This window comes from Denticeps clupeoides, chromosome 20 (assembly GCF_900700375.1).
Source record: "Denticeps clupeoides chromosome 20, fDenClu1.1, whole genome shotgun sequence".
NCBI classification, from domain to species: Eukaryota; Metazoa; Chordata; class Actinopteri; order Clupeiformes; family Denticipitidae; genus Denticeps; species Denticeps clupeoides.
In genome coordinates, this window is record NC_041726.1 from 6,267,628 (window position 1) to 6,295,261 (window position 27,634).

The 27,634-nt window shown below is 47.1% G+C and overlaps 4 protein-coding genes across 10 annotated transcripts; 3 read left to right on the forward strand and 1 right to left on the reverse strand.

Annotated features, from left to right (window-relative positions):
- Positions 1 to 1,348: 1,348 nt before the first annotated feature.
- On the forward strand, positions 1,349 to 5,828 carry oscp1a (organic solute carrier partner 1a). Of its 4 annotated transcripts, XM_028963651.1 has the most exons (11): positions 1,535 to 1,640; positions 1,778 to 1,807; positions 1,909 to 2,063; positions 2,151 to 2,318; positions 3,006 to 3,086; positions 3,873 to 3,976; positions 4,188 to 4,316; positions 4,390 to 4,459; positions 4,562 to 4,707; positions 4,869 to 4,929; positions 5,281 to 5,828. In XM_028963651.1, exons 1-11 carry the CDS (start codon positions 1,535 to 1,537, stop codon positions 5,398 to 5,400), a joined length of 1,170 nt encoding a protein of 389 aa, XP_028819484.1. In that variant the 3' UTR covers positions 5,401 to 5,828. The 4 variants fall into 4 exon arrangements, with proteins under 4 accessions (XP_028819480.1, XP_028819483.1, XP_028819482.1 ...); XM_028963650.1 differs by having other exon boundaries at positions 1,351 to 1,640; positions 1,909 to 2,318; XM_028963649.1 differs by having other exon boundaries at positions 1,352 to 1,807.
- On the forward strand, positions 5,676 to 6,809 carry lsm10 (LSM10, U7 small nuclear RNA associated). Of its 2 annotated transcripts, none has more exons than XM_028964815.1 (2): positions 5,676 to 5,782; positions 6,178 to 6,809. In XM_028964815.1, the coding sequence occupies exon 2, from the start codon at positions 6,246 to 6,248 to the stop codon at positions 6,612 to 6,614; it is 369 nt and encodes a 122-aa protein (XP_028820648.1). In that variant the 5' UTR covers positions 5,676 to 5,782; positions 6,178 to 6,245; the 3' UTR covers positions 6,615 to 6,809. The 2 variants fall into 2 exon arrangements, with proteins under 2 accessions (XP_028820648.1, XP_028820649.1); XM_028964816.1 differs by having other exon boundaries at positions 5,677 to 5,782; positions 6,241 to 6,809.
- A 3,761-nt stretch (positions 6,810 to 10,570) lies between these two features.
- Positions 10,571 to 14,173, forward strand: eva1bb (eva-1 homolog Bb (C. elegans)). The gene is made up of 3 exons (XM_028964004.1): positions 10,571 to 10,738; positions 12,387 to 12,538; positions 13,578 to 14,173. The coding sequence occupies exons 2-3, from the start codon at positions 12,472 to 12,474 to the stop codon at positions 13,991 to 13,993; spliced, it is 483 nt and encodes a 160-aa protein (XP_028819837.1). The 5' UTR covers positions 10,571 to 10,738; positions 12,387 to 12,471; the 3' UTR covers positions 13,994 to 14,173.
- A 197-nt stretch (positions 14,174 to 14,370) lies between these two features.
- thrap3b (thyroid hormone receptor associated protein 3b) lies at positions 14,371 to 26,882 on the reverse strand. 3 transcript variants are annotated; one of them, XM_028964002.1, is made up of 11 exons: positions 26,815 to 26,882; positions 22,855 to 23,005; positions 20,592 to 21,392; positions 19,462 to 20,073; positions 18,956 to 19,128; positions 18,737 to 18,848; positions 17,838 to 17,913; positions 16,827 to 16,978; positions 16,324 to 16,579; positions 15,995 to 16,144; positions 14,371 to 15,856 (listed from the first exon to the last, which is right to left on the reverse strand). In XM_028964002.1, exons 2-11 carry the CDS (start codon positions 22,974 to 22,976, stop codon positions 15,635 to 15,637), a joined length of 2,676 nt encoding a protein of 891 aa, XP_028819835.1. In that variant the 5' UTR covers positions 22,977 to 23,005; positions 26,815 to 26,882; the 3' UTR covers positions 14,371 to 15,634. The 3 variants fall into 3 exon arrangements, with proteins under 3 accessions (XP_028819835.1, XP_028819834.1, XP_028819836.1); XM_028964001.1 differs by lacking the exon at positions 26,815 to 26,882 and adding an exon at positions 24,385 to 24,705; XM_028964003.1 differs by lacking the exon at positions 26,815 to 26,882 and adding an exon at positions 23,414 to 24,326.
- Positions 26,883 to 27,634: the final 752 nt, after the last annotated feature.

The following is a 27,634-nucleotide window of genomic DNA, read 5'->3' on the forward strand; positions in this document are numbered from 1 at the left end:
ATGGTTAAAGATTCAATGGCTTTAAATGAGAAACGATTGTTCTGGAAGATCCATGTTGAATCAATAAAGATAAGCCTGAAATGCAACTGAACACACACATTTACTTCCTTAATGCACTGGATTGAAATTTGTGTGTTCATTATATTATATAACGTTGGACACATATTCTGTATTTTTTTTTGTGTCACCTGACCACTGGCACTGAGTCATATAAGGCGTCCTGAAATTTCTAATGATGGAACTTCAGAACATGGAAATATCATCATTGTTGGAGTGAGTGTGACGTAGATGCTTGCGCATATCGTCAATGGTATTTTGTCTTCTTAGTTCCCCTTTCTGAGCCTCCTGTTCCTCCCTTGACTTTGCGGCCTGCCTGGATGGTTTAAAATTCCAATCAATAATCGTCTTGATGGTGGCATCGGTGGCGATCACCCCGTTTTAAACGTCATCAGGGCGCCCGTGAAGGTGATCGATTCAAACATGTTCCCGACTCCTTATCCAGGATGCCCCTCCTCAGCTCCATGTCGAAAAACGGAACCCCTGAATTCAGCTACGTGTTTAAAACCCATCCCGTTACGTGAGGCTCTCGTGGGTCCCTGGGATGGTCACCAAGTACAGGAGGACGTCCGGTCTATGTGTCTGTGAAGATTCTCAGTCATCCAGGTGAATTCGTCTGAAAGTTGAGTCATGGCAACTGGACTTTCTTTCTTTACCGTAGAGACGTTACGTTCTGCATCCACAGAACTTTGTCAATCTCAGACTGACAAAGTTCTGTCTCTACCGCGAAGAAAGAAAGTCCAGTTGCCATGACTCAACTTTCAGACATCTTGTCGCTGTATTCATACACAGGAACCATAAATCTCCTGTTCATGTCCTCCATCATCTCTTTCTCCAGATGTTCTTCCTCTTTCTGTCTCCCCTCCCACTGGTTTCGGTTCCCGCGCTTGCTGAACTTTTATTCCTCGTTGCATCTTGCCCTGTGTGTCCTTGTCTTTGGTTGTCCATTCCCCTGCTGGTCTGTTTCAACTTCCTCACCTGCTCCTTCTTTACCTTGTTCTCCCGTAACCCCACCAGGTTCTCCATCTCCTCCCCCCTCTTCGGCTTCCCCTGATTCCGTATTTTACAGGGTGTCCTTGCCCCGCTGTGACTCGATTTTCTTTATATTTCCTTTATATCAGTTTCAGAGAGAGAGAGAGAGAGACAGCGAGAGAGAGTGAGAGAGAGAGAGAGAGAGAGAGAGAGGGAGAGAGAGAGAGAGTGAGAGAGGGAGAGAGAGAGAGAGAGAGAGAGAGGGGGAGAGTGAGAGAGAGAGAGAGAGAGAGAGAGAGAGAGAGAGAGAGATGCATTTCTGTGCATTTCTGAAAATTCCGAGTTCGAGGGGGGGAGGAGGATCAGTCGCTTTAACCGAGTTAAGGGAGGGTGCAGGCAGGCCGCTTAGGCGCCCTGAGCCGCGGCTTTATTCGCATGCGGGACAATCCCCTGCTAATGCGTCCCTCCCGTCGCACCTCGCGAAGCAGCCCGCGGCGCCGGGACCATGTCCACGCGGACGCTTCCCCTGCTGGTCGCGAACCTGGGTGGGGAGATGCTCTACATCCTCGACCAGCGGCTCCGAGCGCCGGACCTTTCCGACAATCGAACCGGTCAGAACGGATTATGCCTCCTAGTCCCCCTTCACGTAGCAGGTCCTCCCAGAGACTAGTTTCCATTAATAGACCCTCTCAGGCCTTTATATGCATATTTTATATTTACTTTTTCCTACTTTGCACCTTCGCTAAAGCCCTGTGGTCCGAGGAAGACAGGAAAACAGGTAAAACGTCGCATGACGTCACACCGACGTGCCATTCGAGTGACGTCATTTTTTGTTACGCCTACATGCACTTTTTCTCACTCTCCTTTTGCGTCATGCAGTACTGACCGTCATAATCAGCGCCATGTTCAGTAAGGGGTTCATGGAGGAGCTGCTGAAACCTCAAGGCCTCTACTCTCACAGGGCAATGAGGACGCTGCTCACACGGCTGGCCCATGCGTCCATCATGAGGCTGAACGCGGCCAGCATGGACAGGGTACGGCGCAGCCATGCTCGGCCAAACGCTCCGAGAACCGCAGTGCGTCCAGAGAAACCGACTCTTTGTCCTCCCCTCTCCATGCAGCTGTATGAGCTGGTCGTCATGGCCTTCAAATACCAAGTGCTGCTCTGTCCAAGGCCCAGGGACCTGCTGCTGATCACTTTCAATCACACTGACGCCATCCGGAACTTTGTGAAACACAGCCCGGCAACGGTCAACCAAGTAGACGAGGTCCAGCGGCGGCTCATCGAGGTAGACTCTTAATGGCATGGCATGGCATGAAATTGTTTTATATCGTTCTTGGGACGAGGAGGAAATGACGCCGTGGACACCACTCACTAACCACAAGTCGTGTTGGCATTTTCCTAGAAAAAGTTTTAATTCAGCCGCTGGTTCTTCAGAGGAAATTTAAAAAATTACATTTGTGCTAATTTATACATCAAATCGCTGAGAAACCGCAATGCTTCGCACGTTTGGAAGCCATGACAGTCGGTGGAGATAATGTTTTAGGGGGAGGGGTGGGAAATTCTCTGGGCGGAAAAAGCACGAGAAAGGGGAGGTAACCTTTCCCTGTATGATGTCATAAGGGGGACAAATTCCAGATCCGACCGTAGACAGGCTAGGGGAACTCGTATTACTGTTAAATCAAGTACAATTTCCATGAAAGCGACCTTTAACACTCATTAGGCTTCGAGTAAAATAATTTACAAGTGAGATATGACAGCTGTATGCAAATCTCAGTGCGACCTGTTCAGTGGGAGCTTATCCCTTGAATGATGAAGAATGTGCCGGAAACTGTGCCAGAGTAAACGGGACTTCTCTGCTCCCCCTCTTCATTGTTCCGAATGGGGGAGTGGCGCAGTGGCAGCAACTACATTCCTTTGTAGGTGTTTCATCTGTGTGTTTTTTTTTTTTTTTGTGTTTTTTTTTCTGTCTAAGACGTACACGCGCCTGTCTGAGGGCGAGTTCCAACTCATTCGGCAAACCTTGCTCACCTTCCTGCAAGACATGCATGTCCGGGTAAGCTCCAAACGTAAAAACCTGCTCACTTTGTGGATGGTGTACATAGTCAGCGCTGTAAAAGCCTCGCCCCCCTCGCCAACAACCTGCCAGTCTGAAGACGTGTCAAGCCGGGCATACACTTTTATATAAGTAGATCCCACGGATGCCTTTACTTTACACAACAAGCCCCGCGTCCGTAACGTTGCCATTATAATATTGAGGCCTAATATGTTTTGTAAAACACTCGCCTATGAACCAGAAGACCCAGGTTCAATTCCCACTTACTACCATTGTGTCCCTTAGCAAGACACTTAACCCTGAGTGTCTCCAGGGGGGGACTGTCCCTGTAACTACTGATTGTAAGTCGCTCTGGATAAGGGTGTCTGGTAAATGCTGTAAATGTAAAAACCACACAGATCTGTGGGAAAACGTGAAGATGGCTAAAGATGGTTGTTTACTGGGTCATGTCTGGTTAAAGGTCATCCAGCATAATTCTATGAGACATTGAGAGATTTACGGCATTTATGAGACGCCTTTATCCAGAGCGACTTACAATCAGTAGTTACAGGGACAGTCCCCCTGGAGACACTCAGGGTTAAGTGTCTTGCTCAGGGACACAATGGTAGTAAGTGGGGTTTGAACCTGGGTCTTCTGGTTCATAGGCGAGTGTGTTACCCGCCAGGCTACTACCACCCTAAATATGCAGTGGCCCCAAAACGGCCTCGTACTCAGGGACGTCGTCCTGCTGTGGATCAAGGTTTGGTGACGCGGGTTCACTGGACGCGAGTTGTTGCTCTCCACCAGGTTTCACTCTTTCTGAAGGACAAACTGCAGAACCCCAGCGGGCGTTTCGTGCTGGTGACCACCGGGCCGGTGCCCCACGCCTCAGACGTCCCTGGACTGATCAGGTATTCGCAGGAAAAGGACGTCTGACCCTTCAGCACACGCAGGACATGTCTCTGTAAATTACGATAACATTTCTAGCTTGTAGAAGTAAAATCGGTTCTCTGAAACCAGAGCTTGGTCGTTATTGTCCTGTTCTCCATTGTGCAGCTTCAGTTATTTCTTATGTATTCGTGTGCAAATGAAAGTTTTTTTTTTTGTTTTTTTTTTTTGCAGGATATTTAACCGCAAAGGGAGAGAGGTTAAGCGGCGTGAGTTCCCCGCCGGCGGCTCCTACACCAGCCCCATGCGAGAGGGCTCCTTCGAGATGTTCGGGGACAGGGCCACTCGACTGGGCACAAACATGTAAATATCGCGGTGCGCTTACATTTGCACCGATCGCATCGGCTTTGCGTCTAAAGAAGGCGCTTTTGAACAGGTACAGCGTGACGCCAGTTGCGGACGGCAAAACTTCAGGGGCGTCCATGAACCCCAGTCAGCACCCCAAGGTCAGGTCTACATCCAGGCAGATGCAGACCTCTCTCTTTCTTTATTTCACGAAATCCAGAAGGGCACAGATCAGTAAATGTCACACGTTCTTTTGCCGGCAGGGGACCGCAGAGCCAAACCCCATGGCCAAAGAGGAGCTGAACCTTCTGGCCAGACTGATGGGGGGCGTGGAGGGTCAGGGGAACCTTAGTGGCGACGGGGCTTTCCAGGTCAACCTCTTCATCGCCGGCCAGGAAGAGGACGGCACGTAAGTTCCTGTTCATTGGCGCAGGTTAATTGGTCAGTCTTCTGATTCCAACCCTGGTCCTTGAAGGAGCCGCAAGCTTCTAGCTCCCAACACATATCAATAAGAGTGCGGCAGCGTTTCCGCTCAGCTGTCGTGTGACATGCCACCTGTGTTGCTTTCAGTGGCGCTCCAGGAGAGGTGGAAGGGGAGCCCTTTGGAGTGATAAATATACAAGCCACAACGGTACGGTGCAGTAAAAAGTTTACATCCACTTGCTTTTGTCAGGTCGGGAGATAACCTCAGTGAACAGCCCCAATGTTGTAGTTTTTTTTTTTTTTTTTTTTGCATTATCAGTTGGTTGTCATTTTTTTGGCCCTGGTTTAAATATTCTAGTCTTTTGTTCAAGCCGATTCGAGGTCGGCTGCTTTGCATGTACATGTTGGTCCAGTGAAAGTACTTGCTGTCTCAGAACAGATATCGAAGCAATGCAAATGTCACCGAAGGCCAAAAGCCATTCATGGCTACCCGTTGCTATATCGCGGTGTGTGGTGCTGTGAAGTTCCCGTGTGACTTTCTGCCTTGGCCCACTCTCAGGATCAGCTGGCCAGCACCGAGCTGGCGCGGATCGCCGGAGAATTTGCCGAGGACGGAGAGCGACCGGACGAGCCCAGCAGCAAAGGGGAAGACCTGTTAGCCATGATGGACGACCTCTGATAATGGAATAAAACACTGGTCTCGGGGGGAAATAGTGCTGTGCTGTTAAATTAATACATTTTGTGTAAACCTGGCAATGCAAATGTGTACAAATCCTACTGAGCAGAATATATTTAACATTCGCTGATGTATAATAACTGTGTCGGAAAGGAATTCGCGTAGCAAGTGTACTTGCATGCATATGTATATGTATATGTATATGTATATGTACGATTTGCTGATTGTCTCGATAATCGCCACCAGAGGGCGCGCCAACACACGTCTCTCTCTGATGACGTAACACACCCGGAAGGTGCATGGCGCGGATTCACTCCGTGACAGGAGAGTTGTGTTATTGATGGTTTATCGGTCTCTGGTCGGAACGAGAGAAGATTAGACTTGTGTAAGTCTCGCCGTGTTGTTGAGTTTCATAAATGAGAGAAGCACACTGCACGCGTTGTGTCTTTTTTTTTTATTATTATCTATTGTCGTGCATTTGTGCTACGCGTCCTTACGAAGTTAAACAGAATCGTCAACGTCGTATGGAGTATTCGATAGAATCTGCCCTGAAGCTTTGTTCTTTCGTGATCAGTTCTGTGTTCAGCTGGCTTGTGCTTTCTCATGAAACCGAATCAGGAACCGAAGAGTGGCAGAATTTAGAATAAACCTTTATAGTTGCAGTCAGTGATGAAGCTTTTCTTTAACATGCACGACAAAATCCGGACAACATGGCAGCTTAGACGAGTTGCCTTTTTTGAAATTCCCAGCTCTATTGAGCCCCATGGCGCTCAACTGCAGCACAGCAACACCCAAGGTTGCATTGGAGTGTTGCACAAGGGCGCCTTTTCTTTTTCTTTACAGGTGCAATGGAGGTGTCCCACTCCATCCGGGAGCGTACGATCGCGGAGAATAGCCTGGTGATCCTGCTGCAGGGCCTGCACGGCCAGGTGACCACGGTGGACCTGCGGGACGAGAGCACGGCCCGCGGCCGAGTTCTCAACGTGGACGCCTTCATGAACATCCGCCTGGACGGCGTGCTGTACCGCGACCGCAAGGGCCGCATCAGCCGGCTGGACGACCTCTTCGTCACGGGCCGCAACGTCCGCTACGTCCACATTCCCGATCATGTGGACATCGGCAGGACCATTGAGGCACAACTGGCCAAGATCCACAGAGTGCGCAACTTTGCCGGGAACCAGGGTGGAAGGAAGGAGTTTGCGACGATGAAAAAATGATGTCAAGAAATTATGCACCCAAAGACCTCCTCTTTGGTATGTGTTGTTGTGCACATTTTCATTTAGACATTTCCGTTTTTGTGTTAAATGTAAGTCATCTCTTGTAACTACAATGAAATTGTATTTATATAGAAATTTGGCAGCTACTCTCATTCCGGTGATCGTGAAATAAATTTCATTTCATTTTCAAAATAACAATTGCAGTGACATTTTTGAACGTCTGACATTTTGCACAATGATTTATGGGCCTGTGGGTAATTGGGGAAAAAGAAAATCCACGGTTGTGCTCTACATTTACCGGACCCTTCTGACGAGGACTGCCAGGCTGCTCAGTTATAATCGCTGAGCCGCTGGTTTGCACTCTTATGTCCAGATAGCTCCGTCTAGTGGTTCTTCATATGAATTTAAGACTCAAGACCTGTTATTGTCACGGGATTTGTTAAGGACCGCCCACTGGTAACAGGGATCGGGTTGTAATATCCGACTCCAGATGACTGAAGATGAGCTTGGCCTTGTTTTCACCCACAATCAGGGCAAAGAAAGGTAGAACCTAAGCGGGGAGCCTGCAGCCGCTGCATGTGTGCACGCCGCCGTCTTGGTCCAGGTCCCCCTGGACAGTCCCCCTAGTGACACTCAGGGCTAAGTGAATTGCTCAGGGACACCATGGTAGCAAGTGGGGTTTGAACCTCTGACTTTGTGGCATTTTGTTTCATAGGCGACCCATTAGGCTGCTTTCCCCCTTTATTGGGGGCAGTGGTGACCCAGCGGTTAATGAAGCGGCCCCGTAATCAGAAGGTTGCTGGTTCGAATCCCAACCCACCAAGGTGGTAGTAGCCTATTGGTAACACACTCGCCTATGAACCAGAAGACCCAGGTTCAAGCCCCAGTTATTACCATTGTGTCCCTGAGCAAGACATTTAACCCTGAGTGTCTCCAGGGGGGAACTGTCCCTGTAACTAATGATTGTAAGTCACTTTGGATAAGGGCGTCTGGTAAATGCTGTAAATGTAAGGTGCCACTGAGCAAAGCACCGTCCCCACACGCTGCTGCCCACTGCTCACCAAGGGTGATGGTTAAAAGCAGAGGGCATTTTGTTGTGTCACCGTGTGCTATGTTTCACAATGACAATCACTTCACTTTCACTTTGCACTAGATCTCTAAGATTTGGGGATTCCCTGGATTCTGGCCCAAGCCTGACAGAATCTGACCCGACAAGTACAGCTTTCTTTGCGCGCGCTTTGAGATCTAGACTAAGGGTAGATACTATGGACGGGAAGTTCATGTTTGCTGACCAAGATATACAGCTCTGTATATATATATTGGTCCAGGAGTCCAGCTTCTGCTGGTATAACATTTTATTTAAATGTCATTTGCTCATCTTTAAGCTTTAAAATTGTGCTTCTGAAAAACAAGGATCTGAAATGTGTTTGAAGCAGAACATGGCTGGATTCTTGCTGCGGGGCAAAAACGCTTTTAGGCCGTCTGCAGCCCGGCCCCGACTGAAGTGCACGGCGGGCAAAACGTTGCCCACAATCCTCCTCAGCGGCGGGCAGGAGAAAAACAAACAGGAGTGCAATTCCGGGGATCGTATCGCCCTCTAACAACACAGCCGTCTCGCACACTTCCTGTAGGTCGCTGCTCACAATTGGTTCTACTTTTTTAAAAATTTTCTAGGTTTCTAAAGTAAGGGTACAGTTTTTGTGTTGGAGAATTTTAGGAATTTAGAAAGGGGGTTTGTTATTCGTGAGTCTTATCATGAAAGGCCTGATTTGACATAAACCATGCTCGGAAGACGCAGGAGACCATTAACAGCGTCCAGAACCCTCCCAATGGAGGAATAGTAGAGGAATCTTCTGCTCCTACCAGGTTCTCCAACATTCTGATTTGCAGGCTCACCAGCCTCATGAATTAGATAGACGTTCTGGAAACAAATAAATAAAATTTGCATTCAGCTAATTCAGAATTCTACGTCAGCGTAATATAAAATGTACATTACCAGTCAAATGTTTGCACCCATGATCACTGTCGCCATCATCAAAAGCCGCTTCATGAGATGCTCATTAACACGAGCGAACGATAAGAAAGTGCTCAGCATGAACCCTCAGGACTGTTAAGGGTTAAGGTTGGGGTTAGAGAAGAGAAGACAAGATTGAGAAATACTGAAATCACGTCAAATGCTCCCTGCTTTGCAGAGACTCAAATGTACATTTACGGCATTTTATCAGACGGCCTTATCCAGAGCGACTTACAGTCAGTAGTTACAGGGACAGTCTCCCCCTGGAGACACTCAGGGTTAAGTGTCTTGCTAAGGGACACAATGGTAGTAAGTGGGGTTTGAACCTGGGTCTTCTGGTTCATGGGCGAGTGTGTTACCCACTAGGCTACTAGCACACAAATGTTAAACTTTTTGCCTTGTTTGCTATTTTTTCATTTATTACATACATGTCAACGAATTATTTGTGACTGTGCCAGTGTTTAGTATAATTACAAGAAAATAGTGTTCCCTGGACAAGGTTTATTTGCTGCCATGTCTGTGTTAGAAATGTTCGTGGTTTTCTTCATCCTTCTTTAAAAAAAATAAATACATTTTGCTACCAGAAGCCACCACTAGCACAGGAAGTCAAACATTTCATGGACGCACAACAACCACATAATAACTGTGGAACGTTATTGGACATTTTGGAATAAAAACTGTTGAAATGAAATAAAAGGCCTCTGAAATGATCTGTTGTGTAAAATTATCGGTGTTGTTATGTAAAAATAAATTTGTGTGAAACTATTTCACAATAATAAGTACCTTTATATATCATTCTATTATTTAACATCTTATATTTAATTTAATTAATTTTGAACACTTTGCATCCTAAAAACCAATATGATGCTTTAAACAGACACAAAAGTATTATGATGTCACAGTAGACCAAACTAACTCCAGAAAACGTCACAAAGCTTTTCAGGACGTTTGACGTGCACATGCCTAGTATGGCATTTGAATATTTGTGGCTGTGGTGTACTTGTGTCAGGCTTAATGCAGAGCTGTCACATGTGGTCACTCTAAACCCCTAGAACCACTACCTGCAAATGTGGATTGTCACGTAAACATTTACTACAAAAGCATCAGAGTGAAATGCAAAGTGAAAGTAAATTTCTAGGGCAGTGGTTGGCCTGGCGGGTAAGGAAGCGGACCCGTAATCGGAAGTTTGCCAGTTCGAATCCTGAGGTGCCACTGAGCAAAGCACCGTCCCCACACACTGCTCCCCGGGCGCCTGTCATGGCCGCCCACTGCCCACCAAGGGCGATGGTTAAAAGCAGAGGACACATTTCGTTGTGTCACCGTGTGCTGTGCTGCAGTGTTTCACAATGACAATCATTTTACTTTCACCCCAATTTGTGGATCTTGTGCTTCTTCTACTCGTGATACTCCAGTCTAGCATGTTTCACTGAAATCGGGCCAGTGGTTCAGCCAGATTTGTATAAATTCCCACAATGCACCTGTTTTGGTCTCCTGCTGATTCTCCTCTGCACTGCGGCCTGCCTCGAAATGCATGAGCTCCGTTCCTCAGGCCCAAACACAAAGAGCTCCTTCAGGTTTTTTCGGCCCGGAGCGCCAGCTCTCGTGCCCGCTGCAGACCTCAGGAGCTATTTCCTGTTCCACCCTCCCCTCCCAACACTGAACAGACCTTCCACTGGCCCGTCTGCAGCGTCCCCGCTGACAAAGCCTCACAGCTGCCACCGCCACATCTGGGAGCCACGCACGGGTCACATGAGGCTGACACCGCGGTGACCCGCCCTGCCTCTGTGGTATGTGTTTTTGTCCCTCTTTTGACATAATGAAGCCTGCGGGCTCCGATTCCCATGAGTAACGGCTGCTGTCTGCCCCTCCCCTAAACTCTCTTCAGGAAACACCCCCCACCCCGCCGCCCCGTTGCCAAGCTCGGCCCTCTCTGGCCGTCCCTCCCGGAGCGGAGAAGGCTCGTGTTGTATCTCGGCGTCCCCCCTCGACCGGGCCACATGCGAAGCACGCCTCTCGTCTCCGGCTCCCGGCTGCCGGACGGGCCCCCGTCACCCTCGGACCCCGCTCGCGCCGGTGGACTGGTCCGAGCCCCCCGCCGCCGTCCGCTGGGGTGAGTGCGAGGATGCTGAGGCATCTTCACGTCTCTGTTGCTTTCGTCCGGTGCCCAACACAGCCCCGGGTTCTAGCCGGTGCCCGGGTGGCACCGCTGGCATGTAATGACCTTTGTAAAAAGCCTATTTTGAGTCCCGAGTGGTTTAGCGTCCACACAAACACACCGTCTGGCCGCAATGAATGTTTTTGGTCTCTAGTGTGTGTGTGTGTGTGTGTGTGTGTGTGTGGTTCAGCATGTGGTTTTCACGTTTAGACAACATGCCCAGTGGCAGGAAGATGGTGGCCACGCCCGAGACACAACCGTCTCAGGAACACAGCGTTTCGGCGAATACGAGACACACGCCCTCAGTTCAGCATTTGACAGGGTCAGACCCCCGCAGCAGCATGCGAGCTGACCAGGGATCAGCGGGACGGTTGTGAAGAGCGGGGTTCAGGCTCGTGACCTTTAGGGTCGGATAGTTTGTTTGACGAGCAGACTCATCAGCGGTGAAGCCGACGGCCGCCGCGCTCCGGACATTCCAGGCAGGAAAGTAGACATTACTGAGGAAACTTCTGGAGAAGCCTGTTCCTCATTCGAAACATGCTCAGTCGACCAAGGTGCTTCACTGGCAATCTTTTCAAAAACGATATCACATAATAATACGTTTAAAAGGACCAACAGTGTACAGTTTCACATTATACGAAATTGTATTTTGAAGGAAATGCAGTCATATCAGAACCGTATCACCGAGATCTGTCCATCTTTAGGCGACAGCGTAAACCTGACGCTCGCACTGCGTGAGAACGTTCCAAAGAGCAACGTAATGTTACAGAATATTTGGAATGAGGTGACCTAGAAATATAATTTTTTTTTACTAGATTACAAATAGATGTGGTCTCGGAACCTCGAACTCCACCGTAGACCATCTGGTCATGGTTTAAAGCGAATGAGCCGTGCCGGGTCTCAGGACCTTCTCCTGAGGCGCAAAGACACACCACAGCCGCGATCGTTGCGGAGTGACGGCCATCGAGCGCCTCGACTTCCTTCCCCAGCCTTTAGGATTAAGGGGCGGGAAGAAAGCAGCCTTGTGGGGGGAAATTGCGGCGTCCCCAGGGGAAGCTGGCGGAACATCAGATCGCTGTTCTCGAGAGCAGCTGCTCATGATGGCAATGAGTTTATGGCACTGGTGGGTATTTTTTTTTTTTTTTTAGCACTGAAACTATTCTCCTTTATTGCCACTATTGCCACTTCTTTTCTTATCGTTTGTCAGTGTGCCTTTGCGCTTATGCCTTTTGAGTCCATGCCTCGTTCTCACTCGACTCGAACAGCGCCTATGGGTTTTATTGAGCCAGAGTGCATCATGCCAAAAGTTTTTTCTTCTTCCACAGAAGGCAAAGACATATGGTGACGTGAGTAAAGGACGGATGCCTCAAGTGAGATTTATAGGAAGAATAAAACCCGCCTTTCCTCTGTTATCAGAGCGATGGTGACCCGCTGGACCCTCATTCCTTATTCCCACGCATGTGAACACTGACGTGCAGGGTTCCTGTGGGAAACCCGGCACCCCAGGGCTGGGAATGGGGAACGGCAGCAGGGTCACTGCACCACAAACAAACCCGCTCACAATCTTGTCACAATGAATATGCTCTGCTCTCCTTAAACGCAGACGTTGAATTCCGAGCGTGGAGGGAAATGTAAGCGCCGCCATGTTGAGATAGTGGAGCGATACGGAACCTGGACTGCGGGTCAACATGAGCGACAAAGGCGCAGATGTGGAGCTGCTGAGCAACAGCATGGCCACGTTCGCTCATGTCAGAGGTAAGGCCCGGTGGGAGATTCCATGTCCCTGCCCCTTCATTCGGCAGCTGGACCTTTGTACCATGCAGCGGCTCATTCCAGGGATTTAACTGTTCTGTTTGGCTTGGCTTTCCACCCCCATGCCGTGAAATCGGCCCAGAGAAGATCTCCGCAGTTTCCTCTACCTCCAGCGGATACAGCCCTGTGTTCTATTCATTAGTCTTGAGACCCACGCCGTTTTTGTACAACAATCATAATAAAAAAACAAATATTATCAGACAACAAAAGGCATGAAAAAAATGATGGACCTTAAATCTGTTTTCAGTGTCAAATAATGAATCACCAATAGATGGCGCCAACCTAACAGTGAGCAGCCTAAAGATAAATATCTCATTTATATTTATGACTCACAGTCAGTAGCGAGAGGGACAGTCCCCCCCTGGAGACCCTCAGGGTTAAGTGTCTTATGCAGGGACACAATTGGTAGTAAGTGGGGTTTGAACCTGAGACTTGGAGCTGGTCTCCGAATGCGTTCCTTCCATTGTGTGATAAATATTGTACCTGTTTTCTGGATTCTGGATTGAGGTATTTGACACATTATGAGAGTTTGCAAGGGGACGCCTTTGCCACCTTGCTGACCAGAAGGTTAATTGTAACAAATTGGACATCCTCAAAACCTACAGGAATACAGGTTGTCCTTGTTAAATTGGGAAAAATCTAACTTTCCTTTTGTTGATCTGGTCCAGAGTAAGAACTTCCCTTCCGTTCCTGTGTGATGCTGTTTATGTCTGTCTTAGATTTAATTTCTTTCCTCTCCTCAGATAAGGGTTCATTTGGTCTGTTACTGTTGCCTAGTGGGTAACACACTCGCCTATGAACCAGAAGATCCAGGTTCAAATCCCACTTACTACCATTGTGTCCCTGAGCAAGACACTTAACCCTAAGTTGCTCCAGGGGGACTGTCTCTGTAACTACTGATTGTAAGTCGCTCTGGATAAGGGCGTCTGATAAATGCTGTAAATATTTCTTATGCTCTAAGTGTTGTTCTCTCTCCATACAGAAAACATGGAGAGCTTTGCCCTGTATTTCATGCTGGGCGTGTGTTCCGGCCTCCTCGTGGCCCTCTGCCTCCTCCTCCTGGGCATCTCCTGCAGGCCCCGCACCAGGGCCAAGTCCGCAGCGGACAGGAGGCAGCTGAGAGAACCCAGCGAAGATGACGAGGAGGAGGCCGGAGAAGAAGGCGAGAGCTTCGCAAGCGACGACGAGGTGCCCAGAGTGACTGTGGCCGCCATGAGCGAGCGCAGCCAGTCCAACGGGACACTGAGGAGCGTCAACGTCTTCGCTTCCGCCGAGGAGCTGGAGCGCGCCCGCCGCCTCGAGGAGCGGGAACGCATCCTGAGGGAGATCTGGAGGAACGGCCAGCCAGACATACTGGCCACGGGCACCGGGACCCTGGGCAGGGTTCACTACCACTAGGCTTCCCTTAGCAACAAGAGGTCAACGACCTTCTGAACTTTATTTTATTTTTTTTAACTGCAGGTTTTATTGTATTACAGATGTAAACAAAATCCATAGTTTTATTTCTTCTATACCTCTTGTATTTATCCAGTCAACCTGTTACTATCGAACAAGAGAAACTGAAGAGTTGTTAAAATGGACATGACTCTGCATTTTGGAAATGTTCCCCCGTTTCACTGTTCTATTTTTGCATAATTGTCTTTATAGATGATGATTGTCCCACTGCTTTAAGCACATTTCAACTTATTAATTTGAATCAGGTCCTAATCACCACACTCAACGTAATTAAAAACACCAATGACCCATTACGTAACTCTTCACACAGGCAACACGAAGTCAGTAAACCAGGAAGAGTTTATTGAAAACGAAAAGCAGAAAATCCGCAGTGCTGCGCAGGTGACACGTGAGTTCACGGTTGTACAGCGACACTCGAGGGCGGCCCGGGAGAGGCCGGGAGACTCCGGTTACAGTAGCTCTGGGTTCTGCGTTACACAGACCAGAGGCATTGGACTGGACAGTTTGGGGATCCTGTACGTCACTTTAAAAACCAAACTGAACGTAGAAATGCCTTTTTTTTTTTTGCAGCTCGTATGTTCAAGCTCTTTAAAATGAAACAAAAAATGATATAACTGACTTTTCGTATAAAGGCCGTAATAACTACTATATTTAACTTTACAAGCAATGTTTTACTTTTTGTGTAATATGTACACTTAAAACCCAAATGATATATAAAATGAAAAAGACAGGAGGCACAAACTTAAACCGGTTACTAAATACCTTCCAAAAAAAAAAAAAAAATACCCACACATCTTTTGCTGCCATCTCTCAAACATTACACACACAGAGAGAGAGAAAATGCACTGCGCAAGTGTGAACAAACTCAGAGGAGGAGGGGACTTTTCACCACTCGTGATATCGGACAGATGGGTTAAACTGTACACTAACAGCCACATTTCAAAAACCGTCAGCCAGCAGATGAGCCCTCGGCTCACAGTGCATTGGTCCCAGCAAAGTGAGAGGCCTACATGGATATCGCCACAAAAAAGGACAAGGGGACCAAAAAAAAAAAAATAAAAATCTACGTACTTAAGAGTGAAACACATACATAGAAAAAGTGGTTCTTATCTAAGGCACAAATGCATCTCCGATTAATTTATGCAAATGTTTTGCAAGGGAACCGAAAGTGTGGCTTCCTACATGAAAACTAGTCTCCTACAGGGGTACACATTTTTTCAAGCAGTAGAATTGCCAAATCCAGCCAAAGGATGACAGTATTGATTGGTTAAGCAGCCAGAAGGAATTAGTCCAAATATTACACATATCTACTGGGGATGGGACGACTTTGTTATTTAAAGGCAAATAATGAAGAAACTGTGCTATATTTTTCTATAATTTCCATCCCAAGTAAAAAAAAAAAAAAAAAAATGGCGTAAAAGTGCGTGACCGTACATTCCGGTGCTGTGACTGAGCTGGCTGCACCTCTGCTGAATTAGTAATGAGTTTACTTACAAAGAGAGAGAGAGAGAGAGGTACAGTCAAATTAAAAATAATGATAAAGAACAGACACACACGGGGAAATTAGGGACCCACAGGAAGCCTCTACAGCTTGGACGCATCGCCGGACTTGTCTTCATCCTTGTGGTTGAGGTCGGCGCTGTCGTCGGCTAGAGCCCCTTCTTCAGACCCCTGGAACATGTCGTGGGTCCACTTGGGGCTGTTGTCCCCCTTACGGAAGACAAAGCCGCGGCCACGGGAGTACGTGTTGCCCCGGCCACGCCCACGAGCGTCCAGCCACTTCTTCTCACCGTCGCGGTCATCATGCTGGGCAGACACAAAGGCGACAGGGTGCTTGTTACCACCAAGTTTAACTTATTTTGAATGGTTTAAAAACCAACATCTTCCAGAAGTCAGTTTTTCAGGTTTAGAAGCCAATGTACGTGTGTGCGCTCTTAAACTCACCAGGTAGTACTTCCTGCTCTTGGGGGTGTACTCTGGGTCCCACTCCTCCTCTGGGGGGCGCACTGGTCCACCAGTAGGTGGAGGGTTACCCATGTTATTGTTGCCAGGGTAATTACCCCTTCCCCAACCTCTGCCTCGGACTCTGGGCTGCTTTAATAGAAAGAAGAATCTAGCTTGAACATGGACTTTCAGGTCCTTCAGGTCAACAACACTCCATACAACACAGCCAACAAAAGACGAGGTGCTCAAGAAGCAGAGTTGAACATGACTTCCAAATGTGAGATAAATGAGAAGAATCTCTGAATAATATCGGTCAGAACGGAACTTACAAATCCTCCACGAGTGGGGTCGTACCCCCCTCTCCCCCTCATGTAGCCCCCTCTGCCCCGCTCCATATGGCCCTCGTAGTCCCGGGGTCCTCTGTCCATGGGATTATTGTAGTCCCGGTGACCCATGCGGGGTTTCCCGTACCCCTCCTCCATGTGCTCCATGTCCTCCCCCGGAAACTCCTTACCTCTGTAGGAGTGGGAGGAGGAGGAAGAGGAGGAGGACGATGGGGAGCGCTCACGCTTTTTCTTGCTTTTTCTGAAAAGAAGCATGGGAGAAAAATCACTCCAGTTAGAAACGAGTGTAAGGTCAACAAGGCTCAGATGAATTTTGGCTTCCTTTATAAAAATCCTGTTTGATAAAGTTCTTATTTCACCCTGAAAGGAAAAAACAAAAAGATCACAGAGGGAAAGAATTGATTGGAAAGAAAAGAAAGTTGGGTTAGATAACAGAAATGCTGCATGGCGGCATGCTCCACTGCTCAGTGGGCCGTGAGAAAACGTACTTGGACTTTTTGTGATGCTTGGAGGATTTTTCCAGGGATCTCTCTCTACTGGGCCCCTGTGAGCCCACTGAGGTCTTTCGCTCCTTAGCGGGATACTTTTTGCGCCTCTCGATATCCAAACGCAGGTCTGCTTCCTGTCTTTTACCCTGATCCTGTGAAGACAGCAACGTGCGGTCAGGTTAAAACAAGGACGCGGTGGCTGAATTTCATTACAGCATCCGGGAGCACACTTATATTTGTTTCAAAATTGTTGTAAATATCAAAATTTTACTTTAAAAACAAAGATGGGGGATTATTTCTATTACTTCATACGTTGTTTCTTCACACAGTTAAATAATTGTACCATGTCAACATGACATTCAGCAGGAGTGACTACCCTCCTCTGGTACATCAAACAAGACTTTGGCCCACAATTACGCTCCTTTGGTGTGGATTTTAGGACACAACTTTCCCAGAAGTCCTAAAGACTGTTCACCTGCGTCAAAAAATGACTTGCCACACATACCAAAAATTTGTACGTACGATAAAAGTATTTTATTTAAAAAAATGTAAAAAACACATACAAATATTTTAGCCTAAGTAATGAAACCCCAACAACATTTCATGGGAAAAGTAGCATGCTCCAAAATACTTTCCCACCAAGCTATTAGTACAAGAACTTCACGCTGAGGAGAAATACTTACTATGGGATTTAGTTGTCCATTGAAAGGCTTGGACACTTGGATCAATTGCCACATCCTTTTTGATTAGCCTTTTTGTATGGGTCTGTACATACCCACCGTCTAATCATATCACATAGGCCGGAGAGATGGGGGTTCATAACGCTCAGTTAAAACACACACAATTGGGCTCTTGCGCATTAGACTTATGCACCTCCTTTAAAAGAAAAGCACAAGCTCAACATCGCTGTTTCGACTCGCTTGCACTTGGCTTTTCTCTCTCTCTCTTTATTTTGTCTTTTCAACTTTCTCTCTCCAAACATTTATTTCAGATTTCAAAACGGCCCGTCACCTTTTGGCTGCTCTCCTCCACATCCTCAAACAGATGAGCGTGCCTCTTAAAGGCAGTGGGAGACACATCAATTATCCTGCAAGCAGACAGACAGAACACTCATTACCCAAAGGGTCAGAGATCAGGCATGCTCAATACATTTGGGTGTTATTTTCGTTTTTGCCTACGCGTACACTTATTGAAATTGACTTCAATATGCATTTATTTTAGGGCTGGGCGATATAGGCTAAAAGTAATAAGAGATATTAAGCTCCTCACTGCATAAATGGTGAATTTGGCCATTTATTGCATGAAATGACACCAATATAATGAATTTAAAGTTTAAGTCATCCGCCTCCTCCAATTAATGTCTCTGTAATGGTCTTTCACTGCACAGCAGTGTGGCAAAGCAACGCTCCACGAGCCTGACACAGCGGCCAAAGTTTCGGTTTGTTGAACTTTGACCTCCGAGTGCTGTGATTCATTGATGAGCCACCAGTAGAGCACAACGGTAGTAAGTGGGGTTCAAACATGTGGTCTTCTGGTCCACTAGGCTACTACCACCCTGATATATCGCCCACACATCATTGCTTTAATTTACATTTACAGCATTTATCAGACGCCCTTATCCAGAGTAACTTAAAATCAGTAGTTACAGGGACAGTCCCCCCTGGAGCAACTTAGGGTTAAGTGTCTTGCTCAGGGACACAATGGAGGTAAGTGGGATTTGAACCTGGGTCTCCTGGTTCATAGACGAATATGTTACCCACTAGGCTACTACCACCCCTTTAATCCTCATTATGTTGTCAAACGCTCAAATGTAGCATGGTAATAAAACACAGTTGACTTGAAACGAGCAATGGTGTTAATTGCACCAGTTTCTTAATAATTCTCAAACTTCAAAATGGCTGTGCTGGTACCTGTGGATCTCCGGGCTCTTTCTCGGCTTCATCATTTCCATCTCAGCTGCCCTTCTTTGGTACATGGCAAAGCGTTCATTTAGAGTCATTCCAGAGGAGCGGAAGTGCTGAGCTGTAGAGGGCAACATCACATTATCCACAAGATTCAGCAAAGCCATGTGACCATCTGAACAAACAGTGAAAAGGGCGGGGCCCGAGAAACACGTTCAGTTTTCCTACCTTTGATGTTGTGTACGATGGTGACAATGTGCTGAGCGAACAGCTCAGATGGGCTCCGCCGAAGCTCAGCGGACTGAATGTGCTGGAAGATGGAGCGAAACTCCTGATCCTTCTTATTTTGGTGCAGCAGGTCCCGGGACATGCGTCTCTCCTTGGCCATTATGCCAGACATGCTAGGAGTTAAATGCGCATAAAACGCAAGAATGCGTGAGAGGAAAGGAATAAAGTTAGATTAGTTCAGTAAACGCTGGAACAAGAGCCTCATAATCTATGGTTTTCGGCATTAAACTGCTGGGACATTCTTTCTCCTGCATAATTTATTAAAATAAATTCAACTAAATAAAAAAAGAGACAACTGGAAAGACAACTAACACTGTCCAGAGGGGCATCAGCCAGTCAGTAAGGGTCTGATATAGAAGAGGATTCAGGTAAAACACCAAAAATGTTTGAGTTTAATGCTCCAGATGCTCTCCATTCTAAGGGGGGGCGAATAGAATGCTTCATACCCATCCAAATTCTCATCAAAAGATTTGATGGTGAAATTAACGTCGCCATCTCGCTTCCCAGAGACTCTGGGTGGAGGAGATTCTTCCCTTCCAGCTGGGAAAAGAGCCCTGGTCCTGCCCTCCAGGCTTTTAGTGATGATGGTAGGAGAGGACGGACTAATCCTGTTCTTCTTCTTCTCCTTCTTTTTGGAGGCTTTCTCCTCCTTGGCCTGCTTGCGGCTATGGTACAGCTCTTCCTCCATGTGCTGAAGCTCTTCCTCAACATCTTCCTGCATCTCTCGGTGGGACGTCTCCTTGGAGGGAGGCAGGTAGTCCGAATCGTCCCACTTCCCAAAGCGCTCTTCAGCAAGGTCTCGCACTGAGAGGGGCGCCTTCACGGTCATCTTAGTTTCTTCCTCGATGCTGTTCCTACCCTTGAGGAAGTCCTCTTCCTCCGGGTCGAGGAAAGGCAGGCCTTTGTCAGTAGTCTTCGCAGTGGTGTAGGTCGAGCTGAGATCAAAAAGTCCTCTTCCCGTTTTACTACTGTTGGTCTCACGTTCTGCATCGGCCGAGCTCTGGTCGCCCTCGCGGCCATTCTCCCGTTCCGGCTTTTTGCCTTGCTCTGACATGTACCTGGGGGACCAAAGCACAGCACTGCATATCACACCACCACAACACCACCACAGAGATATTTCTTATGGAAATTCAAAATAATAATAATAAATTCGTTAATACAGCTACAGCTGGACATGGAACAGTTCTGCAAGCTGATATGACAGCTCTTTTTTTAAGGAATTAAGTTTCTGGGCACAAAACACAACTGGACACTCAAATGGAACCATAGGAGACATGACTGACCAGGATTTATATCAATTATACTTACATAACTCAACCACCGTCTCCTAAATTATGGGATTGCAAACAACGCATAGCACAGGGCAACAGGCAGCGACTTTTGGGCATTTCTTATTTGCATTTCAACTGAGTTGTGTTCTACGGCCTCCATTTTAACCCTTATTCTTCCAAGGACCTTTGTAGCTGTGCACACACTAAACACATTTGAAAGAATAATTATAAATCACATACGTTGGAGGGGGAAAAAAGGCATGTAGTCATGATGAACATGATGAAGGGTGTGAGTTTGGACATACTTTTTGAGGGCAGAAGAGAAGGCCAACTTCTCCCCAGGCTTCATATCCCCCTTCGAGAAAAACCCAAAGCCTGTGGATGTGCCCGGTGGCTTGGGTGGGCTTTTGGGGGATTGAGTCGAAGGATCAACACTCTTCCAGAGGGTGCCGCTGTTCCCCGAGGCTGCTGGCACAGGGGATTTGTGCTCAGAGACAGGCTTTGCTTCAGCAGATGCATTCTGGGAGCTCGGGTGGCCCTGCGGGCTGGTCGTGGCTTCATAATCAGTCAGGCCTTTCCACTTGCTCCTGTCTTGGGCGTTACTTGCCGCGTCGCGGGGTGAAGGCAAGCCCTCCTTGCTTCCTCGAGAGCCGCTTCGGGGCTCGGCAGGCGAGGCCTTGGCCTTGGGGTCTTTGGAGGCAAGCTTGGAGCTTCGGCGGCGGGGAGTCGAGGAGCGAGAGGAGGAGCTGGAGTGAGCGGAGGACGAGCGGAAGGAGCGCGAGCGGCTGCGGCTGCCTGACCTTTTCCGCGGGGTGCGCGAGCGAGAGCGCCCCCTCCTGGGGCTGTGTGAAGAGTGGTGGTCATGAGGCTGCTGATGATCCCTGTAGCCCTGCCAGTTGTTGTTGCGGTAGCCATAGTTGTTGCCTCCTCTCTGGTAGCGGCCACGTGGGAAAAAGCCACGTCCCCTCCCTCGCGGGTAGTATGGCCTCCGATAGCCTCGGTTGTAGCCCCAGTGCCCGCGGTTGTTTTGGTAGTCCCTGCTGGGGTAGTTTCTGTCACGACCATGGGATGGGGAGTGTGACCTAGAGCGGGACCGAGACCTTGAGCTGAAAGAGAAATATCAAAAGAGGCATCAGCTGGGCACCTTAATGGCTTCACTCATGAGTTTTTAAATAAACATGCATATTTTGTGTCCAACCAGCCATTGCTAGGTTCTGCATTCTTGTTCAGTCAGTATTTGGCTCTGTATCTTAGAATTTCCTCATCTCCCTGCAAGCATGTTCTACCTCCCTCATCAATCCGTGTGTCCCACAGGGCTTTGTTCTTGGTCCACTGATCTTCAACAATTACATGCCTTCCTTTGATTTTTATCATCCATTTTATCAACTGACAGTATAAAAAAATGGTACCAGATGATGCACATACAAAAGAACTCAGGCTCAGCCGGTCACTCTCCCTCCATGAAAGTGAAGTGATTGTCATTGTGATACACAGCACATGATGTCTAGTGTGACAAATACATTACAATTTGTTAGAAGCTCATGTCAGGGTTGTGTTAGAGTAAAAACAAACTATGTTTCCATTAGACCACTTGGTGGCAGAGCACATCATTAGAATTTTACAGAGAATAGAATGCCACCCCCACCTTTTTATCTCCCTGGCTCCTCACCCCCATTTGGGCCCTGTTTAAATAGAACATACCGCTGGGCTACACTGATATCAAGGGGAACTGTCTCATGTTAAACAGTTCGAGTAAGTACTCCTTACCAATACAAACTGTTAGGATTTGTACGGACACCTGCCTGCCAAATACTGTGAATAGCATAAACAAACTGAACCTTTACTAGTGATATTTTCATTGAGCTAGAGGAACGCACCAAACAAAACGACTCGTTTCAAGTACATGGACACAATGGTAGCATTTCATCAATTGAGTAAAATTTACTTTTAATGGGTAACCAGAAACCATTATCTGGCTTAATTCATAAAAGCAATGCAAATTGCAAGAACATAAAAATAAAATAACCAGAGAGCTTCAGAAACAGGGTTAAGAAATCCAGGCTGACTTACCGTTTGCGTTTTTTCATTGGAAAAGAGTGAGAGAGAGCGCATGGAACATCTTGATTTCTATTCTAAGTCTACTCAGTCTAGCAAGTGTGCAGCAGGCAGTGGAAAGATAAAGCCGTGTGGGCCAGAAGGGAAGTACATTCACAGCAGAGCTTGGGGGTGGAGGGGTGGAGCTTGGGAGTGAAACTGCTGTGTTTTATGGAAGAGAAAACAATACCATAACAGTTTAATTTTGGGTACTTCCGGTAAACCCTTTGTTGGGTTTACAACAACGTGGTGTATCTCGTAGTAGCCTGAATGCTTCCTCAAACAAAAGGCACCACCTCCACACAAACATCAGAATGCTCGGTGTGAAGGGAACAGTGGACAAAAAAACCTCCACAACAGAGATCCATGTACAGCAGCGGCAAAGAGCACGGTTGCTTCTGCAACATGGACAAATGTTCAGCGCGAGCAGACGCAGGACAAAGATTATTTTAAATAAATAAATAAAACCTGTACCTGTAGCGGTGCTTTCTGGAGCGTGAACGGCTCCTGGATCTGGATCGCGAGTAAGAACGGGATCTGGACCGCGATCCTGACCTGGACCGAGAATGTGATGGCGAATTCGGGGGCTTCGACATCTCTTCGGCCAAATCCTCGTCGGACACGTCTGGAAAGAGAAAAATGTCATTGGGAAAACAGGAAAACCACCGGACACAGCAACAAAACGGGAACAACGTCGAGATGCTTTCACGAGACCAGAACGGCAGTATTTAGCCTTCTTGAGGTCATCAAATAGACAACCTAGGCCAGTGTCAATCCCTCATCAACAGATACGGCCAGCGATATAGAACCAGGTAAATAGAGCGACTGGCTAGAGAGACGCAGCTACGTGCAGTCAACCATGCATTAGACTGAAACTCAACCCCAATGAGGACCAGCTGCCTCCGTCTGGGGTCCCTGGTGTCGGCCGAGAGATTTAAACAACCTAATAAAAGCCTGCCGACATCATCCAGCCTAACATAAAAAAAAACAGAGAAATAAAAAGCCTATCGCCCTGCAAGCAACAGTTGTTTACCTTGGATCGACTAATCCAACTTATTACCACAAAGGGATGGTACACATTTCAGTCCAGAAGGGGACATAGAACCTGCCAGCAGCTGCAATCCGTACACAACATGTCCCTATAATACAAAAGGTACGGCAACACTTGAAAATATTGTTCCAAAAGTCTCTCTTTACACACCCCACGTCGTTGGATAGTGAAAATAAGGAAATCCTCTAAAAAAACATCAATATTTGACGACGTTTGACCAAGTGCAGCTACGATAGAGTGGCTGTTTTCACTGGTATGTAAAACCTCTCTTGTGCAAATATAAATTGCATTTCTTAATAGAATTTGTTTTTTTTGTTTTTTTTCATCGGCGCGTAGTCGTATTCAAATCGTGCACGGACGGATCGGGAAGGTGCACTCTTATCTCGGCGACTCCATTTGCTAGTGAAATATTAGCCCGGGGAGCGTCTGCATGCGTCCCCAGCGCCGGGCCGTCAGCGATAAACCGCGGCTTGGCCCGGAACCCAGGACCGCTGGTATTAAACTGGGTTTCGGTTCTGCAAGCAACTGCTCTCGTTTCATTGGAATAGCCAACGTTTTCCACAATTCGACAAAAATCAATCTGCTGAATACCGAATTAAAAAAACCCGACGACGGTCGCGTAACGCGACCCGTCGACGTTAATTATTGACGCCAATTACAACATCTAGTGGGGGGTGCCTACGCATTATTAAAAGCGTTCTCTTCCACGGGCGCGATTTACCGCGACGATTCTTTACGTTAGCCACTTAGCTAATCGCTCCCAGGAAGGCTAACACGCTGCGTCTTAATTTCACGGCGCGCTTAGCCGCCAGCTAGCGATGCGCCGACGTTCCGAACAATCGCTCGAAACGGCAGGCGGCAGAAGAAAATAAAATCCCACAACAACACAAAAGACGAAATTTAAAAAAAATATATATATATACACAAAAATATACACACAAAATGAAACTCGCCTCAGACCGAGCCACGCAGCACACTTCCTCGGCGTGAAGACGCTGTGGGGGAGCAGGCTAGCCCGGCTAGCACGGCGGCAGCACGACGCCGAGCGACGGCTTTAAACGCGTCCTGCCCGTCGGGCACGGTGTCCCAGCCGCTGCTTAACGCGAGTTTCTATCTTTTAAAACGAGTATTATTCTTTTTTTTTGTTTTGTTTTGTTATTAATCAGACGAGGCGAGTTGGCCCGAGAGACGCGCTGAGCGGTACCGCGTTAAGCCTTTTATGGCTCGCCATTCGGTCGCCTCGGCGCAAGCGGAGTCACAAAGCGGGGGGTCAAATTTTCTTCCTGGTTCCCCGTGACGCGTTGCCAGACCGCTGCGCGGATCACGCGTGTTGAAAACTCAAATTTCCCAGAACGATACTAACCGCAGACGTCGCCGCCCAGCAAAACATTACACGAATTAAATAAAGTAGAATAGATGCAGTATCGATAATAGGTGCGTGCGCTTGGTTTTTAAGAAGAAACAGGTCTGGCACTAAAACTGGCTAACCTGGCAACCTGTGGCCCCGTTGCGGTTAAAGACGCAGTCTTGCCTCTTTACCGTAAACCCGCAGGGAAACCGTGGCCGTTCTTAAACGTGTAGACCAGCAGTCGTTGTGTTTTGGCGAGAATTTCATAGAGTCAGAATTCATAACATTTACATTTACAGCATTTATCAGACGCCCTTATCCAGAGCGACTTACAATCAGTATTTTACAGGAACAGCCCCCCACGAGAAGAAGGGTTAAGTGTCTTGCTCAGGGACACAATGGTAGTAAGTGGGGTTTGAGCCTGGGTCTTCTGGTACATATGCGAGTGTTTTACCCACAAGGCTACTACTACCCCATGGTAGTAGTATAACATTCTCTACACCAGTGGCCACTGGCTTTCATACATTATGGTACAATAATAATAAGTGGAGAGAAATCATACAAAAAACTTACTAAATACATGTGTTCTCTGTCCATTGACTTACTTTTCCTGCCATCAGGCAAGAGACTCAGGACAATTCACACACGTTTCTACCCCAGTGCCATCAGGCTATACAACACATTTACATTTACATTTTACATTTATGGCATTTATCAGACGCCCTTATCCAGAGCGACTTACAATCAGTAGTTACAGGGACAGTCCCCCTGGAGCAATTTAGGGTTAAGTGTCTTGCTCAGGGACACAATGGTAGTAAGCGGGATTTGAACCTGAGTCTTCTGGTTCACAGGCGAGTGTGTTATCCACTAGGCTACCACCACTAGACTTAAAACTAGGACGTGTCAATGCATTAAGAGATGTTATATTCATGCTGGTCCTGTGTTTTTACCAGCTGCCACTTGGGGAAAACTCATCCTTTATTTGATCACTCTCCCTGGAACCCAAGGCGTCACAGTGACAGTTGGCGTTAAAATTAGCACGACGGCCCGACCCTGAAGGAGTGAACTCTGGGCCATGCCACACACTTCTGCATGTTCGGTCTTCCACTGTCATGCTCCCTGTAAGAAATTTGTCATCTGGAATTTTGACTTCTACAGAAAAGTTTTTTATTCCGAAAGTTAAGTTAAACTGGGGCAGTGGTGGCCTAATGGTTAAGGGAGGAAGACACTTCCTCTAGACTCTTCTCTGTCTTGGCTCCTCGGTGGCGGAATGAACTTCCCCTCAAGGTCAGAACAGCTCATTCACGGAGCACTTTCAAACGGCAGCTCGAGACCTTCCTCTTTAAAGAATATTTTGATTAACTTGTAACCTTCTTATTGTCTGACTTGTGTACAGAATCTACAGCAAGAGTGAATAAAAAGATTGTATTCATAGTTGGGGGGTCCTATTGAACTAGAACTGATCACTTCATCGATGGTAACTTGAAAGCACGTTGTAAGTCGCTCTGGATAAGGGCGTCTGCCAAATGCCTTAAGTGTAAATGTAAATTTGCATAAACTGGGTCAGCACAGCAAGAACAAAATCCAGGAAGCATTTGAATTCTGCACAAATTACAAAGTGTATTTTGCAAGATATTCCTGCCTTAGTTTGAGGGAAAACAAATTTTACATCTAAAAATGTAAGGGAATAAAAAACGTAAAATATACACATACAATTTAAAAAGAGATTTAGGAGTCAGGGCTTGCGGCTTTTCTAATCAGGGAAAATTTAATGGTAGTACTTGGTCAACAACAACAGCTGACCCCACATACATAGACTAACACACACATCTAATACACCATTTTCATTTTCTAATGTGCAATATGTGCATATACACCCACTCTGTACATATGTACGCTTTCACAAATATTTTTGTGAAGCATGCAGCATAATCTTTTTCGCGAATGAACAAAATCTATGAGGCAAACGCTGTGTGTGTATCGTTTGCCAGGGTTGATAAATGAAGCGTATTCAGATTGACGCAAACAATCTCACCTTTTTTTGTCGTCTTTTGTGGGAAAACAGAAACCAAAACTATACTGGTCTCTTACAACTCTCCTTCCTGGCTACATGTGCTGAAATTTGATTGGCTGATGACATCGGCACGTCACCCCAGACAGCCTTCCTCTTGAATACAGAGGGTGTGGCAGCCATTTACAGACAGATTTACAGGTAGCTGATTTGCCTATTTACCATTTCAAAAACCAAAAAAAAGCTTGTTTGTGTTTGCATAATCCATCACTGGAGTTTTGGAGCTCTGGGATCCTCCCTGTTCTCAACTTTCACCGCTCACTTCCTGGAAGAGGCCTTTCATCAAGTATATTCATTTTACAGCATTTACCAGACGCCCTTATCCAGAGCGACTTACAATCAGTAGTTACAGGGACAGTCTCCCCTGGAGACTCTCAGGGTTAGCATGTTAGATGGTAGTAAGTGGGGTTTGAACCTGGGTCTTCTGGTTCATAGGCGAGTGTGTTACCCGCTAGGCTACTACCAGCTTAATCTACCAAAAAGTGTTATACGTCTCCCTAAATTGATTTTTTGCATGTAGAAAGTGTAAATGTGGTTGATGTGATGCGTCTGCGCACAGACCGGCGAGCCCACAACGCGCGGATTCATTCAACCCAATCGAACCCCGGCAGATCCAGTGTGGTTAAACCTCTTTAAGATACAGGTGAGAACAATGCCAAGTTATCAAGCTACCCTGTTAAAGTAACTGATGCAATTGGAGCTCAGCTAATAGTTCAAAGGTTGCTGCTTCTAAAGCGTTTTACATCCCATCCAACCCGTGCAAGTCAGAGTGATCGCCACACAG